This window comes from Anomaloglossus baeobatrachus, chromosome 3 (assembly GCF_048569485.1).
Source record: "Anomaloglossus baeobatrachus isolate aAnoBae1 chromosome 3, aAnoBae1.hap1, whole genome shotgun sequence".
Classification (NCBI taxonomy): domain Eukaryota; kingdom Metazoa; phylum Chordata; class Amphibia; order Anura; family Aromobatidae; genus Anomaloglossus; species Anomaloglossus baeobatrachus.
Genome location: NC_134355.1, coordinates 651,849,987 through 651,868,256, shown reverse-complemented (window position 1 = coordinate 651,868,256; position 18,270 = coordinate 651,849,987). Strand labels below are relative to the sequence as shown.

At 43.4% G+C, this 18,270-nt stretch overlaps 1 protein-coding gene across 1 annotated transcript; it reads left to right on the top strand.

Moving 5' to 3' along the window:
- Positions 1-9,577: 9,577 nt before the first annotated feature.
- On the top strand, positions 9,578-17,222 carry LOC142297370 (serine/threonine-protein kinase SBK1-like). Its single transcript, XM_075341598.1, has 3 exons — positions 9,578-9,695; positions 15,685-15,887; positions 16,731-17,222. Exons 1-3 carry the CDS (start codon positions 9,578-9,580, stop codon positions 17,220-17,222), a joined length of 813 nt encoding a protein of 270 aa, XP_075197713.1.
- The last annotated feature ends 1,048 nt before the right edge of the window (positions 17,223-18,270 follow it).

Sequence of the window (18,270 nt, the reverse complement as noted above, 5' to 3'; positions counted from 1 at the left end):
TGGGAACCTTCGGACATAACATGAAGACTTCCCCCTGTCCGGTTCAGTTTGCTCGGTGCGTGTCAATAATAACCATGTAACCAGTAAATTGGAAAGGACAGAGAAAGTCATCATCATCCTCAACTTCAGGCAGATGAGGGGCAGAACTAAAATACACCCACCACGTAAGTAACAGCTATTACCACATCTGCCCTGTACCAGGAAACTACCAGAATAAAATTCTACTTCTATAACATCCATTGTTCTCATGTTATTTTTTTTGGAAGACATTTAAGTAAATCATGTACAAAAAAAAAAAAAAAAAAAAAAAGAGAAACCAGTCACAGTGAGTATTCAGTCCGATCTGCAGGCTCTAAATCATAGAGCAGGGGAGGGGAGTAAAGTGCTGTATACTTTTGTTATTAGATTCAGTGCATCCGGCATCGTAATCTTTCTGGGATTTTTAGTCCAGTATTCGGCCCAATCACTGCTGGATCTTTCTGCACATTTATAACTAGAAAGCAGTCAGAGGGGGTCAAATACTGGACAGAAAATCCCAGAAAGAGCAGAAGATTCAAACCACCAGTTATTCCAAGTTTTAAAACTACACAGCAATCTCCACCACTCCCACCGCTCTATAAAACACGGGGCCTGCAGATCAGACTGCAATTTCCGAACAGGATCTGAACTAAGAAAAGGGCCTAGGACTGTAAAGGAAGTGAGAAGGGGTTAAAAAAAAATGCGGGAAAGTAAAAGGGGCTTCCCAAGGATATGGAGGTTCTTTGTTAAAAGAAGGGGTACAGAGGAGCGAGAGGACATTCGGCCATCTTTACCAGCAGTGGAAGGAAGACACCCACCCTCCCTCAATGGTGGGATTTCTACAGATACTTATGTACATACATATGGATGTTAATATTGTCAGGGCGGCAAGGTGGCTCAGTGGTTAGCCCTGCAGTCTTGTGGCGGCTCAGTGGTTAGCACTGCAGCCTTGCAGTGCTGGGGTCCTGGGTTCAAATCCCACCAAGGACAACATCTGCAAGGAGTTGGTATGTTCTCCTTGCGTTTGCCTGGCTTTACTCCGGGTTCTCCGGTTTCCTCCCACACTACAAAGACATACAGTTAGGGACTCTACATAAATTGCCAACACTGTCCCCATTGGGGCTCACAATCTAAAGCTGCGGAATTAATAGCGTTATATAAAATCAATAATTATATTGTCACCGCAGGGCTGTTTTCTCCCATGCCGGGTTATGTCTGGTGTACAAGCCTTGCTGTATAATCGGCTGTTGGCCTTCTGTAATTAAGAATAATGACAAAGTTCTGAATAAAGGGGCATCGACAGAGGTTAATTTTCTATTGCTTAATAAAGCTGGGGCCAACCCATTTCACCCAAAATTTCGTGTGTGTTTTTGTTACGGTACAGATGTGGGGCCAAAGCCCAATAGAAGCTTTTCTGGGTGGAGGTTTCTGTTACGCTCCTTCCAATCTAGTGACCGGTTCATTTTATATCCAAATACAAACATAACATAGAAATATGAGAGGAGATCTCCATCTATTTATCTCAGATTGGTTTGTAACCATAAAATGGCAGAAACTGAATAAACTGAGGTAAATTCCGGCAGTGGTTTATTCTCCCATGTGATGGAACGTTTCAGCTTTCAGATATTTCTCACAGACATTTGTGGGAGTCGAAACATTGCCCATCACAGGTGAATAAACCTCTGCTATAGAACAGGTGCAATGTTTTATACTAAGAACAGGTATAAAACTTGAACAATCGAATAAAATCTAAAAACAGAAGTATTGAGGTCCCGGGGTCTATTCTAGTGTTGGGTAGGGCTGCCGGAGTATTGCTTCTACCCAACACTTGGAAGGGATGACTGAGGACGGACACCTGCCCCTTAATATATGATGGCTTCTAGAAAGCTGACAAACATGACGTTTTTGTGAAATATCTAATGTTTTCATACACAGTTCAAGGCACTTCTCTTGTTGATTTTTAGCAGCAGAGATCCTTTCTTTCCCATAGGGTTTAACCTGTGGCTACATAAAGAGGCCGTACTGGGCCCAGCCTTAAAAGGGAGGCAGACATGACTAGGTTAGGACGGGAATAAAAGGGGGAATGAGTGATTGGGGTTAAGCAGGGGTTAAAGATATTTAGAGGGAGCGGAAAGAATATTTTGAATTGTGCATTGTGGGTGTAGTTAGTGGGGGTATCCATTTTCGGCACAGAAAACGGAACAATCTCCCATCCACCCTCCCAATTTTTACCTTCTTGTAATAGCAGCATAGCGATTGGGAGGAGGGTCCTCAAAATTGGAATTTGGGGTTTGTGTCGTAACTGTGTGGGAGTGGGGGAATACCGTGGTAGGCCTGGTGGGCTGCGGGTTGGGGGCGTGTGTTCAGATGAGGCCAGGTTGTTTGTTAACTGGTGCCTCAGAGCCGATGCTTGAGTGGTTGGGGGTAAAACATCAGTCTGGCTACAGTTTGGGTAGAATACCCGTCGGCAGATTTGGGGCTCAAATATACTCAACAGAACCGGAGGGTGGTCCTCTGTTATTTATGTTATGTTTTGTTACAATAAAAGGCTGCTGTGGCCAATAAAATCCATATTGGTGTGCAGTCTGTTTATTTCAGGGAAGGTAAGGGTGGGGTGGGGGGGTTATTTAAAGTCTTCATTAATGACTTGACCATACCCGTGGTCATGTGGAACATCCCGAATTCTTTAGTTTCACCTGGAAACTATCACAGGTTGGAAATGGATTTTAGTGATCAAGAGTCCTGAGACAATGTCATCCAGGAGTTTGTGAAAGAACAACAAAAAACAAACAAAACAAACCAAAACTCTTTATAAAACCAATCCAATTTGGCATAATAAAAATTAAATGTAAAATACGGTGTACACACATCTTGTTAGTAGATTTATACCTAGAGTAGCCAATGAATAAGTTGAGCTATTGAAAATATACTATGATTAAGAGTGTGTAATGCACACGAAATGCGTCAGGTTTTATTATTCTTCCCTATCACGTGTTCGGGAAAAAAAAAATGATTACAACTACCAGAAGATTATGCCGGATCCTTTTCTTCAATGTCACTGCTACTTTATAATATTTTTTGTTTTGTGCTGTTAAACATTTTCCACCATAAGCAACAGCCCCAGTAACTCCCTCTGTGCTACACCGCTACCATAGGCCCATAGCAGCTTTAGGGGCAGTGTATGATGAGACAATGGTCTTGACTCGGAAATGTGGTGCCGCTGTGGCTTTAGGCACTACAGGGTAGTGCACCCCCATTAGGGTGTCGTACTTGTCTCGGGTCCAGGTAAGGTCGGTACCAGTTTCCACCAACAGTCACACAGTACCAGTGGGTTGCCCTCCCCAATGGGGACCGGGCCAGGGGCGGGTCACAGTAGGGGGGGTCACTACAGTAGTGGGTTTACAGGACGCCACTGCACCAGGGGCTCCCCGATCCACTGGAGCCGGGACTCCAGAGCACACAGTGGGAAGAGCAGGTTGACCTAGTGAGAGTAGCGAACCAGCTGGTGGCAGTGGCTGGGGACAACAGCTTGGAACATACAACTACAACGAGGAGAACAGCTATAGACACAGTATAGCGGATGTGCCGCGAGCAGCTCTGTGGGCCAAGGCATTCAACACTGTTGCTGGGGAGAAGCAGAAAGGGACACTTTACTGACATTGGAGTCCCCAAGTGATTCATGCCACGGGCATCCGATACTTAGTGCCTCAAAGGAGGAAGGGCCCATAGGCTGACACACCGGACTTAACCTTCCATGGATCTGGCATCGGCTTGAGCCCATCGTGGCAAAGATCAGTACTCTGTGGCAGCCTCTGAACTATCAGTGAGTAAAAGGCCTGGAACCACAGCCCCTGTCTCTGCCTTTCATTTGCTGTTGCCCAGCGCTGCGGTAACAACGGGGACTACCACCACCCTCGTCTGTCCATCCTCTCCGGGGTAATCCCGCTCCGCCTGTGCGGAGAGACACCATCCCACCTTCACAATCAGCCCCAGAGAGCAGCACCCGCAGAGGCAGCCCATCCCTGGCCGCGTACCACAGGTGGCGTCACGATCATAAAAAGACTTTCCTAACCGTCACTAACACCACCATCCTCCATCCTTCCTCCCGTCCACCGCCTTCCCTCCCTCCTGAACGTCTCGAGGTCACGAAGGCCAGGCCAGCCCGTGATGACACACAGGATCTGCACCCCCCAGCCCGGCGACGTGTCGGGTGAAAAACCCCCATCGACCCCGGGTGTTATATCAGCACATAAAAAAATGGATTGGGGAATCCCCAGAAATCACAGCAGCATGGTGGTGTCAAGCAAAATATGAAAAGGGGCCTCTTTTATTATCTCCCTAATTTCTATGTCCATCAAAAATTATATGAGGTCTTTCCTAGCTCCAGTTTGCACTTTGAAAAAGGGGTTTCACAGCATGCCTTTCCACTCCTCTTCCTCTACAGGAAAAAACACTTGTGCTCACTGGCTACAAACAACTCAAAATCAGGGAGGGAATCCGAAATAGAGAGTCAATGGGGCGTTTACCGCTCATTACCCCATGACTGCTGGATGTTGTGGACACTTGTGTGGCGCCCTGGACAAGCCAGGACGTCACAGGTACTACAAAACACCCCGGTTAGGCACATCAGTCACACACACAAATCCTTGTTGCCTCCCTCCAGGAGCTGATGTCCACACCAGGTGGGGCGGGGCCATGCGGTTGGCCTCACCCACCGAGGAGCTCACTGTCCTGGAGGCGGGAAAGGAAGAGAGTTGAGTTAGGGAGAGTGGAAGTGAAGGAGCGAGAAGTAGTAGTGGAGGAGCAAGAGCAGACTGACTGTGTCCGGGTACGTGGCCCGGGCACTCAAGAGCAAGGTTGGCAGACGGTGGTGACCGTCTGCAGGCGAGGCAGATTGACGCACAACCGTGAGGACCGGGGACGGGCGGTGGCCCGCTGGTACCGAACCGGGGAGCGAAGAGAAGCCAGGACCATTCGGCAGGGCCTACGGACCCCGACCAGGCTTGGAGTCGCCGTTAAACCGGTCAAATCAGTCAGCGACGGGAACTTCCGGGGTTTCTCAGCAGCAAAGACCCGACTGAAGGCAACCGCTCAACCGTGAAGGGAAATACAGCTACCGCCACAGCTAGAGTTCCCAGGGCCAGAGCCTGCGGGCAAAAAAGGGGCTCCTCTGGCAAATACACCGCTGGGGAGTGGGTTACCGGTGGGAAGCCATCGGAGCCAAAAACACATCACAGGTGCAGGGAGAGACAGTCACCGCCAACCTACCCCGAGTGACCATCGCAGCCAGCTGCGGGACCCGTCCATGCAGCCATTTGTTTTACCAGAGACTCAGTCTGCGTCATTGGCTGAGTACCACCGTGCCGCCTGGCACTGCGCTGCCGCCTCAGCGACCCTGCACCTCGCCAAACCCCGCCATCCACCTTACAGTCCCCATCACCGGGCCCCGGGACCATCAAAACTCCCTACCCACGGAGGGGAGAGAAACATCTCGGCTGCTCCCTGTCATCGCTTCCGGGATCCCCGTCCAGAGCAGTGGTGGTGTCCCAACCTCACCACAACCGTGGGTGGCGTCACGGACTAAATCCCCAAACGAAGCCTCCCATTTCACTCACGGGCGGGGAGCGCTGCTTGAGGCCCCGGATCCGGCCCACCGCTCGAGCCACCGAGCAGCAGCAGCAGCGCCGGACCCGAGTGTTAGTGAGCGCAGCGCCCCGCCGCCCGCGACACTTGCATAACATTTAGGATGCGGTGCTGTTGTGCCGCCCCCGTGGCAGCAGCCGCCGCTGCTCGGATCCATAAGGGGGTGGCTCGAGGGTCTCCGGACCCGGGGGTCTCGCAGACACGCCGAATAAAAAAAGGGGAACATTTATGTACAGGTTAGGCGTATTAAGTTCGTGACGCCACCCACGGTGTGTGGTAAGGTAGGACACCACCGCTGCTGTTATGGCCACCCGGGAGAGATGTTGTGGCAGCTGGATGTTAACCCCTCCGTGGGTAGGGATGGTTGCCCCAGGACCCAGTGTCTTTGTGCAGGGTATAGCGACAGCAAGGGGATGTTTTGTTACTCATAGTCAATGAATCACACGAGTCTTTGGTAAACCAAGGTGCTGGTAGCCGGCGCCGCAGCCGGTTGCATTCGGATCCCCAACCTGGGCTGGTGGTCTCTATCCTTTTCCTCTGCACTAGTTTTGTGAATGGTGGACTTCCTAGTCTGGAACTCAGGAGTCCGCTCCCGACTGGATGTGGCCTAAGGAGCCGTGCCCGCAGACGCTGGCCTGTGGGATCTATGGGCCCTGGCAGTGACCTCTATCCCTATCGGTGGGCTGTTGGCTTCTATGAGGGACTAATTTATAGACGTTTGGCGCAGAATGAATCCACAGATCAGTATGAAGTTATTCTGCCATTTGCTTTTTGGAATCTATTTTTCTATATCATCCTACTAGGAATTTTTTTTCGCATATTCACATTCAGTATTTTGTACTGTCAAACTGATGATGTAACTGAAAACTACATCTCTTCCTGCAAAAAGCAGGCTTTCCCTCAATCCTGGAAGACAAACAAAAGGAAAATAGTGAAACCTTTCATGTCTCGCCCCCAGGATGGAGCAACAAAGAGTCCATGGTGCGTTTACAGCTCATTACCTCATGAGGGATGGATGTTGTGGACACTTACATATCTGGGATGTCTTGCTGTCAGATTCTTTTTGGTTTCACCTCTAGTTTGCACTGAAACTGACAATTCCTCCCCCCCCCCACTTTGTGCGCATGTCAATATGCAATGTCGGCACCGGGGTTTTGACTGAGACCTCTGCTCGAATCAATAACAGCTCACACAGATCATAAGAGGACATTATGGATTATTCCTACAATATACCCCAAATATCTGATGGTGAGGCCATACCTACCAGAGGACTTGGAAAAGGTTTATTAAAAAATAAAAAAAAAAAATTGTTAAAGTCTGTGGTGTGTGTGTGTGTGTGTGTGTGTGTGTGTGTGTGTGTGTGTGTGTGTGTGTGTGTGTGTGTGTGTGTGTGGTTTTTTCAGCATGTGCTGTCACTGCTATCCACATGGCACACGGATAGCAGGAACCTATATACTCACCCGTCCATGGTGCTGCTGTGCCCAACGCTGCTGCTTCCTGTCCAAGGTGCAGTGACTATGCAAAGAGCATAATGAGCAGGCCCAGAAGCAAGTAACAGCAGCGGCAGAGACAGCAGCACTGGAGACAGGAGAGTTCAGAAAAAGCATTTTATTTCACAGACACGCATTTTCTCCAGTACGTGTCACACGGATTAAATCAGTGTATGGTCCACATGACAGCCGTGCTGCCGGAGAAAAAAAACGGACATATCTACATGTGGAGCACAAAGACACGTATGCTCCACACATTCCATGTGAAAACACAAACGTGTGCACAGACCCATTGATTTTAATGGATCTACGTGTGCCAGTGTCTCAAGTACATGTGAAAACAAATGTCACACGTACCGGAAACAGACGTGATATTTACTATATACAAAAATGCAGTGGCATCGCTGTATAAAGCATAAGCGATTAGACAATCACAGGATAGTACTCCCCTAAGTACTCCCCTACTATAAGTAATTCTGAGTGCCACCAATAAAGCAGTGATGCCCCCATAACAAATAATGTCCCCTGTAGACACCATAGATTGTTTTGTGGGTTCAGGTGATCACTTCTCTTTGGTGACCTCTCAGGATAAAGAAAACTTTGGTCATTGTCTTTAAAAAGCCGGATGCAAATTTTCGCAAGGCTTAGGGGTGCTTCACACACAGCGAGCTCACTGCCGAGATCGCTGCTGAGTCACGCTTTTTGTGACACAGCAGTGACCTCATTAGCGATCTCGCTGTGTGTGACACTGAGCAGCGATCTGGCCCCTGCTGCGAGATCGCTGCTCGTTACACACAGCCCTGGTTCGTTTTCTTCAAAGGCGCTGTCCCACTATGACACAGATCGCTGTGTGTGACAGCGAGAGAGCGACAAATGAAGCGAGCAGGGAGCAGGAGCCGGCGTCTGACAGCTGAGGTAAGCTTGTAACCAAGATAAACATCGGGTAACCAAGGTGGTTACCCGATATTTACCTTAGTTACCAGCCTCTGCAGCTCTCACGCTGCCTGTGCTGCCGGCTCCGGCTCTCTGCACATGTAGCTGCTGTACACATCGGGTTAATTAACCCGATGTGTACAGCAGCTAGGAGAGCAGGGAGCCAGCGCTAAGCAGTGTGCGCGGCTCCCTGCTCTCTGCACATGTAGCTGCATTACACATCGGGTTAATTAACCCGATGTGTACTGTAGCTAGGAGAGCAAGGAGCCAGCGCTCAGTGTGCGCAGCTCCCTGCTCCCTGCACACACAGCTAAGCGGTGTGCGCTGGTAACTAATGTAAACATCGGGTAACCATACCCGATGTTTACCTTAGTTACCAGTCTCCGCAGCTTCCAGACGGCGGCTCAGTGCAAGCGCAGCGTCGCTTGCACGTCGCTGCTGGCTGGGGGCTGTTCACTGGTCGCTGGTGAGATCTGCCTGTTTGACAGCTCACCAGCGACCATGTAGCGCTGCAGCAGCGATCCTGACCAGGTCAGATCGCTGGTCGGATCGCTGCTGCATCGCTAAGTGTGAAGGTACCCTTAAGTAACGAGATGGTTGACAGAACATTTAGACAAACAGTATGTAATTTTCTTCAGTGTTTTGGATATTTTAGTGTCGTTTGTCATGTAAAAACCGCATTATGCGAGAAAAATGCATCTGAAAAAATGTTGGCCAAGTCAACAATTAGCAGACACTGGAAAGAACAAATTGTGGCCTCCACCCAGACGTCCTTTATACCTGATCTGCTCATGAACTTCCCATACAATAGACTGGTGATGTAGGGGAGATCTTCATTACCATATGACTAGACGGCCATTTATCCCATTGTCTATGGAAGGGGTAGGAAGGGCCATCTCTTGGTCAGGGTGTCCTGATAAGACCATTGGATCACTGCACACATTTGTGATGTGAATCTTTCCTACAAGGTCTTCATTGCACCCAACTCCTAGAGAAGTGACTTCACTAATAGTGAGATTGCTGCTCTCCGGATACATTGCATCAGAATCAACTTGAGAAAACCCAACTGACTCTACATTGCCCAGGTATGATTTACTCTATAGATGAATATTTACCAAACCCAATGATTTGGGACCATCTAGTAATCTAGTATGTATGGTGATATTCCTGATCTGACACCGGGGAGAATTGGGACAAGAATGGGACTTATTGGTTTTAATATGTCTCATCCTTTATTCTGGAGATGAGCAACCAATGGTGATAACAGCTCATTCCCCTCTCCCCATTAATCGCTATGTAAAAGGTCTATAGACGTCTTCATACTGAAATCTTTCCAACCCTCGGCCAACTTGCAATATGTATAGTGTGTGTGAAATTGTGATATTCATTCTGTACCGCTCCAGTTTTGGATTTTACAGCAAATGTCATCTCACATCTCGCATTTTCCTTTTCGTGATAGATTTGATGTAAAACAAAAACCATACTAAGCTACAATGGAAGCAACTGGATCATTTCAGCTCCCCAAGACCAGCGAGAAGGATTTCCAGATTTTGGAGACTCTGGGCAGCGGCACCTACGGCAGAGTGGTCATGGCTATGGAGAAGAAAACCGGTGAGTCCAACATTACACGTGAGAAGTAGTCATTTTTTATGGCTTCTTCTAAAGTCTATTCAATATTTCTGAAAGCCATAGACACAATCATACAGTTTTTTGTAAAAGTTACAATTTTGTATAAAGTTCAAATCCCATTATATAATATGAAAACCAATTTTTTATTTATTTTTTCTGGATGTGCCCATTTTAAAGGGAAAACCAATTTTTACTTTCCCATGGTCATTTTAATTAAGAGCCAGAATATTTTTTTTTTCTTTGGTCATCGCTATATAAGCACTTTGGTATTTCTGGGGGAGTTACATTTGTCTGGCAGCGTTTGGGGATTTATATAAATCACTAAACTTTTCCTAGAAAAAAAAAACAAACCATTTGCCAGTTTTAAGTTTTCTGCCCTTCATATCCTGCACCAAGTAAACACTGGCAGATCTACTGTGGGGGGGTTCTTTAATTTCTCCCCATATTGGTGTTAGGCAATACGTTGTATGCACCTAAATACTCTAAACTACAATTCAATAAAAAACAAAAAAAAAAAAAAAAACACAAACCTCATACAGGTTTATTTACAAGTAAAATATATCTTTGTACCGTGTTAGCTTTTCAGTTAGCCATTAAAAGGTATCAACCACTGAGGACTCTCTGTTCTTTTAAACAATTTTTTTTTTACAGGTTTATTTAAAATTTCTTGTAAGTGTAGGAGGATGTTTTTTTTTGCAGGAAAATATTTAGTTTTAGCTTTGTTTTCTGTCTAGCACTATTTATCCTGTAAACAGTTACAAAAAAATACTGTCATATAATGATTATTAAATTATAATATAATAAATTCCATATAAAATAGATATAATTTTATTTATATGTATAATATATATTTTAATATATATTTATAGTGTTCAAGTAACTGCAGCCAGATGAAAAATCAGGGTTGTTTTTGTAAGCTACCAGATTAACCCATTCACCACCCGACTATTACAAGTTTTAGTTTGTTTTTTTCCTTCTCTACCTCAAAGACTCAAGAGCCATAACTTTTTTTTATTATACGTGTATGTGTAATATATATATATATATATATATATATATACACACACATACATATACACATATATACATATATATATAGACAAATATAAAATTATATATATATATTATATATTTTATATTATATTATAATTGTGTATATATATTGGATCAGGTTTATATTGAAGATGACATGCTCTTGGTGATGTGCGACCTAGAGGAGCTTTATACCTCCATTCGTCACCAAGATGGTATTAGAGCCACCTCTTTCTATTTAGAAATGAGTAATATGGAGACTGGCTTTACTGATTTTCTATTGGAATTATTGAACTTCACCTTGACGCATAATTTTTTCATCTTTAACAATGCTTTCTACCTACAGCTCCAGGGAACAGCAATGTGGGCGGCCTGTGCCCCATCATATGCAAATCTTTTCCTGGGGCTGTGGGAGAGGGAGCTGTTCCTCTCGGATGGTGATTCATCAATGGACCGGGTCATATTTTGGGCCCGGTACATTGATGATATTTTCATCATCTGGAGGGGCAATGCTGAAGAATTAAGGATATTTTTTGAAGCTTTAAATGTAAACTGATACAACCTCCGCTTTACATATAAATACGACATGAAGGAAATCAATTTTTTGGATGTTGTAATAAGAAGAGATCAGAAAAACCAAATCCAAACGGATATGTTTAGGAAGAATACGGAGGTGAACTCTTTGTTACACGCGACTTCCTCACACCCCCCACAGATGTTTAGAGGGATTCCTGTAGGACAATTCCTACGCCTAAGGAGAGTTTGCTCCACTGATTCAGATTTTTGGAAACAGGCGGATCTTATGAAGAAAAGATTTCTCGAACGGGGTTACAGTAGGAAAAATATCAACACAGCCTGCATTAGAGCAGGCAACAACAACAACAGACAAACCCTACTGTACACCAAACAGGACAAACAGAAAAAAGAACAAGTCAGATTTATTACAACGTTCCACTCACAATGGAATGTAATGAGGAAAAGTATAGAGAAATTCTGGCCGATTCTGCGTTCAGATTCATCCCTTAGTCAGTATCTTTCACCAAATCCTAGTGTCACAGCTAGGAGGAGCAAGAATTTGAAGGATATGCTGGTCTTTAGCCACTACCAACCTACAAAAAAGCCAATTTTTGACCTTAAGATACGAACTAATTGGGGCTGTTTTCCCTGTGGGAGATGCGTGGCCTGCCCTAATATTGAGCGAGCCACGTCTTTCCCAAATTCAAGTGGACAGGTGACGTATACCATCACACACCATATTACATGCACTACAACAGCTGTAATCTATCAGGCCACCTATCCTTGTGGGAAAATTTATGTGGGTTTGACTACACGTGCCCTAAAAGTACGTGTAAGGGAACACATTCGTGACATCATAGCGGCGGAAAATGAGGACGACATTGAGTCACTTAAGACGATTCCGAAACACTTCAGAAAATTCCATCAGTGTGACTCAACACAATTGAAAGTCCGCGGCATTGACCATGTCCCTATGAATATTCGTGGAGGGAATGTGGCCAAAAAATTGGCCCAATGTGAAAGTCGCTGGATCTGGACCTTAGATACCATACATCCAAAAGGGTTAAATGAAAACCTTAGTTTTACATCATTCCTGTAAAAAGTTTCCCCTTGGTTTCCTTGATGTAATATTGGTCTCTGCATTTACAACCTATGTGCTTGTATGTATTTATATGCATATATACGTAGATGTGTATCCGTGTATATATACATATTGTATGTATATGTATGCACATTCTATGTATTGCAACATTTTTCTCTGTCTTGTTTTTATCCTTCTGATCATCAGTACATATTTGGCAGGGATTTTCTCTGTTTTTTAAAAGGGTTTTTTCATATTTTATTTAGTATCTCACTAAACCTCTTTTTCTTTTTATAGTGTTTTCTACATCATGATGTTTCCTGCTTTTTTCTCATCCAGCCTATGATTACTCCCAGGACAAGAGTTTTTTTCATATCATCGGTGGACCCAGAATATACTTTGAAAGTTATATTAGGTCAGGAATTTGTTTCAAATTTGATCGCATTTCATATATCTTTTCAAGAATCATTATGTTTTAACATATTTATAATATTTATTATTCACATTTATTGCACTATTTCTTGTATGTGTATGCACTCTGTCCATTTGCCACTGTCTTTTCTTCAGGTCGCATTCACTTTCTCAATACATTTATTTATTTTACACGGATCTCCTTACACATATTCATACACTTGTTTTCACCCCTACACTGCAACAATTATAGCCATACAATTTTTTATATCTTTTTCTATACAGCTATATTTAGTTGAAGAAAAAACTTAGTTTATACATTTTATACACTTTATTCAGTGAGCCTGTTTTCTCACATTTTATCACTTGCTTTTCTTTTTTCCTTTGTTTTTCATGATGCTTCTCTTTTATATGTATGAAAGATTTTTAATAAGCTTGCAGGGTTGCATGTGTATATATATATTTTTAATATTTACACCATGTATGCTTTTTGTGTATACACATGTATATATGTATATGTATATATGTATGTTTTCTTAAATATATATATAGGAACTATTTATCTTAAACTGATGAATTATATTCTTTTCTATTTGCTCCGATTAATGTATATATGCATTCCTTGTTTGCTCTGACTAATGTATATACTCCCTGGGTAATAAGCACCAGTTTATAATATACTTCATGTCTTGGTTTATCCGGATCTACAGCGCATGCGCGGTCTCCGGACAGCGCTCACGCAGTGGGCGTATCTGTATTGTCCGAGCTCCGTACTCGCCCCTCTGACATCATCGCGTCACGTGACCTTTTTGTCACGTGTGGCGGTGACTCATAGTGGGACGACTCCGGTTGCCAAGCGACGATGACGCGTCCTTTCTGCTTGGGCTCTGTGCCGATCTGCACAGCGCATGCGCCGTCTACTTGATCCGGATAGTGATTGGCTGGATCTTTACATAAATACACTTACCCTGCCGGTATGTCGCCACGCACCCCTCCCTGACGAAGGCTGACGCTGAAACGCGCGTCGGATGGGACTTGGCGCCACTCCAGCTGTGAGTATGTGTGCTTATCGCTAATACTTGATTGCCACCATTTGATGCCCTTTGTATTATTCTGTCTTGGGACCCTGCCTGAATATAATTCAATAATACTTGCTTGCTTCCCCTTTACTTCTTAACAAGGTTGCTTTGTGGCTTCTCCATAACGTTGCACACTTCTCTGCTCTCAGCTGCTCTGGTATGGCATCTTGTGTATCCTCCCTGTTACTACACCCCCTCCTTTCCTTCTACATTTTTTATTGTTAAATAAAGATTTTTCTTACACTAATTGCTGCTATCTGATCTTTTTGTGAGTTGGTTTGTGTGTTGACATAGATCAGAATATCCATTGTATTTATGAACAAGTGGGTGGTGGAATTTTTTCCTTATGTTAGGAGACCACCTTATTACATATAATTCCCATATTATTCATATCTTACCAAGGCCGATTTTTGGTGATTATTAATATATAATATATACATATACACATATATACATATAGACAATTATAATATAAAATTATAATTATATATTTTATATTATATTATAATTGTGTATATATGTGTATATATATATATATATATATTTTATATTATATTATAATTGTGTATATATGTGTATATATATATATATATATATATATATATATATATATATATATATATATATATATATATATATTTATATTATATTATAATTGTGTATATATATATATATATATATATATATATATATAATATACACACAGACACACATAATATATATGTATAATAAACATACACGCACGCTTTATTTTCAATGGGACAATTTTAGCTTTTTTTTAAACTTTTTATTGATTTTATTAGTCCCCTTAGGGCACATTATTACTGCACTGTCCAATCACTTCTCCTGTTCAGAGGGGTGCTGAAGCATTACTGGGATCAGCAGAAGTGCTGCTCTCCTGTGAATGCCGGCTCTATGGCACCATTCACAGGAATAGAGTCATGACAGCCACAGGGGTCATCAGCTGAACACTCCCCACTTTCATGACAACCCACCAGCCATTCGCAATCGCGTAACTGGGCCACTGATTGTGGTGAGGAATACTGCGATCCATGCCAGACAGTGTTACATTCAGTTGTCACATTGAGAGCAGGAATTAACTGGTTAACCACAGTGGGTAGATCAGAGATCCCCAGTGTCTGTTCGCTGCACGTCGGCTGATCAGATCAGCAGAATCATGAGGGAGAAAACGTGGGTTGTGTGCGAGCCTGTATTAAAAAGACAGAGCCTTGGATGTATAGGTACTTCAAATGGTTGTAAAGGGTTTCACACATTTGAGGAGGACGTTTTCTTCATTTTTTCATCCCTATAAAAAAATTTAAAAACAGGTTTACAATATTTATTAGTCCTCCAAGGGAAATTTAACATGTGACGCCCTGCTCCCTTGCTCTACATATCACTCCCCATACAGCGCCAAATATTACAAATCATGGTTTGTACCTGACTAGCAGATTCCCACCAACACCAGCCCTATAGACACCTACCGCCATCTACCATTGCCCTACAGGGTGGCCGATGAGGAGCGCCATCACCAGCAGCCCATGGGCCTCTGACACAGCTGACAGCTGCATATCACGGGTAAAATTGCGAGGATCGGGAGGTCATCAGTACTCAGTTACAGCCGGGTTGTGTATAATTGCTCAGGCTCCTGCAGATGATCACACCAATACAGAAGCTGAACCGTGTGATCAGCATGACATAGGTCACTTAGTGCTCCAAAACTAATATGAGCTCAAGGAATATATATGTAATAAGAGGTTAAATACCAATATTTAAAATAAGACCCATTCTCTACTTCGTATTTGTTTTTGTTTTTAATTTTATTTCATCTAAACAATTTTTTTAAAATCAGGAACTCACGTGGCCCTTAAACTAATGAAGAAGAGGAAGACAAAGGAACAAAGTTTCCTCCATGAGCTTTGTGTGTCCATCACCTTATCGGGTCACGAAGGGATCATCTTCACCCACCCAATCTACGTGGACTCGGAGTATTTCTATGTCCTGACTCAGGATTTGGCCCCTGCTGGAACTCTCCATTCGCTAATCAAACCCAGTGTAAGCATTTCACAATCACAAAGTGTTTTTGAATATGTAGCTGTAGAATCTTGGGCAGAGATTTTTTTTTAAATATTCTGACGTGTGGTAAGGAGTGGCATTTCTCATTTTTACAGCTGATTTAGATACCTAGAAAAGTGTTCTCCAACCTGCAACCCCTAGTTCTTTCAAGACTCCTTATTGCCTCTTTTGGCACATTGCACTAGTGGATGCACAATTCCTAATAACAGTGTGCACCAACCCCAGATCATGATTTCAGTGGTATTGCACGGGTGGAATTACCATCTGTTCAGCTAATTAAATCACATATACAATTACTACAGAAATACAGAAAACATGCACTGTTGGTGGCTCTTGAGAACTTTAGTTGGGGGAACACTGAACTATAGAGTCAGTTGGAAATCCGTATTCTAAATTAAATTTACCACTCTGGGTTCTTTATTTCACCACTAGATAGTTATCAGTAAGGCACGTTCTCTGTATTTAGTAAAACACAGAATAGCCATCTTCTGCTATTCCCATTGCTTATCCCGTTCTTCCTTTGCACCACGTGACCGGAGTGGTTACTGGCTGAATTGTTGCAGTGTTTGCCGGGCAGACTGGAAGTCACTTCTCAATATAAGTGTAGAAGACACTGAACGAGGCTCTCAGACTTCCAGCAATAGATATCAGCGGCTTCCACCAGTCAGAGCTGTAGTCACAAAAGTCAAGAGGTGTTTGCTGTATGTAGTAAAATGCTTACCGATTTAGAGTGGTGAAAAACAAAGCAGAGCAGCCCTTCCTCTCAGTTTGCCACATTCTCTAATTAAGGCAGCATGTATCTAATGGTTTCTTCTTTTCCAGGTTGGAATTCCAGAAGTGATGGTGAAGCGTTGTGCGGTACAGTTAACCAGTGCATTAGAATATATGCACGATCACTCACTGGTGCACAGAGACTTAAAACCAGATAATGTGTTACTCATGGACAAAGACTGCTTCCATATTAAATTGAGTGATTTCGGCCTGACACAAGCCATCGGTACCCTCGTGTCATCAATGTCACACATCATTCCCTACATGTCCCCAGAGCTGTGTCAATTGCAAAGCTATGAAGCTTTAGTCTTGCGACCCAGCATGGATACATGGGCCTTTGGTGTACTTCTGTATGTTGCATTCACGGGATATTTTCCTTGGGAAAGGGCCGCAAAGACGATCCTCTGTTCAAAGATTTTATCAAGTGGCAACGTTTTGGAAACCAAACAGCCCCGCCAGGACATTGGACCAAATGTTCCACTAAAGCACAAGAATTATTTCATGCCCTGCTCGCTGAAGACCCCACCATCAGGAGTCCAGTGACCATAACCATGAACTATCTTCACTTTCCATGGGGAGAAGACATGCCTGACAATTCTCTGGAAACTGTGGAAGACCGTGTTGAGGTGGAAAATTTGGACAATAAATTCATAGTCATTGAAGGAGAAGATGAGTACATTGTGATTGAGGACAGAGGGGACATCGAATGCATCATAATAGCTGATGGCTCCGTGGAAGCAGTTTCTAGCTCCAGTAACACTGTTCTGGTTTTGTCTGACAACGCCGAACTTCATTTGGGATCTGAAGTGGAGATCGCTTAAGTCTTCCAAGGTAAATATGTTGAGAGCTTCTAGTCTTCCATTATACTTACTGTCAAATTTGTCTTGGGTTCTAAATTACAGCTGGGCCTAAGTGTAAATGTCATGATATAAATGTAGATATGAATTTGTGTGTTTTTAAACCCCCATTGATGGAAGATGTGGTGGGCAGGCTTGTGTAAAGACCCAGCAGAAACCCAAACACTTCTCCCTGCCCAGTTCATTTTGCTTGGTTTAAAGTCCCGTTATGTAAATGGCCTTTATTCTTCGTTATATTAGCAGTTTTAGGATGAGAAATCTAGCTCCCTATATTAAAACTTGCGTAGATTGTGTAGATATCTCAGCTTACACTAAATGTAGCTTTCTTATGGATCAAGAACGATTGATTTCTTGGATAGGAACCCAAGTAAACTGGGTTGGGATGTTGGTTAACCTGATAAGAGACTCCTCAATTACATCTCTATGGCCCTAAAGAAACAAGACCCTAAACCCAGTATACATAAAAAAAAAAAAAATGTGGTCAATACCATTTAGAGTAACAATTAACTAAAGTTTGCTATAGTCATTAATTTAACATCATTTCCTTGTACTCCTTTTAGAAGTACATTTTCATTTCCTGGAATAATATTAAAGGGGTATACATACCGTATCTCCAAATTATCATTATTAGCATATACCTACGATTAGAAATGTAGTATAGTTTTCCTGATATACTGTCACTTACCTCATGTTCAGGGCATTGCAGGACCTTAGGTATCCATGGTTATGACCAC

Excerpts from the sequence above, each read along its gene's own strand:
- LOC142297370 (XM_075341598.1), top strand. The coding sequence starts at position 9,578 with ATGGAAGCAACTGGATCATTTCAGCTCCCCAAGACCAGCGAGAAGGAT. Across the intron at positions 9,696-15,684 it reads GGCTATGGAGAAGAAAACCG|GAACTCACGTGGCCCTTAAA; the intron begins GTGAGTCCAACA and ends TTTTAAAATCAG. Across the intron at positions 15,888-16,730 it reads ATTCGCTAATCAAACCCAGT|GTTGGAATTCCAGAAGTGAT; the intron begins GTAAGCATTTCA and ends CTTCTTTTCCAG.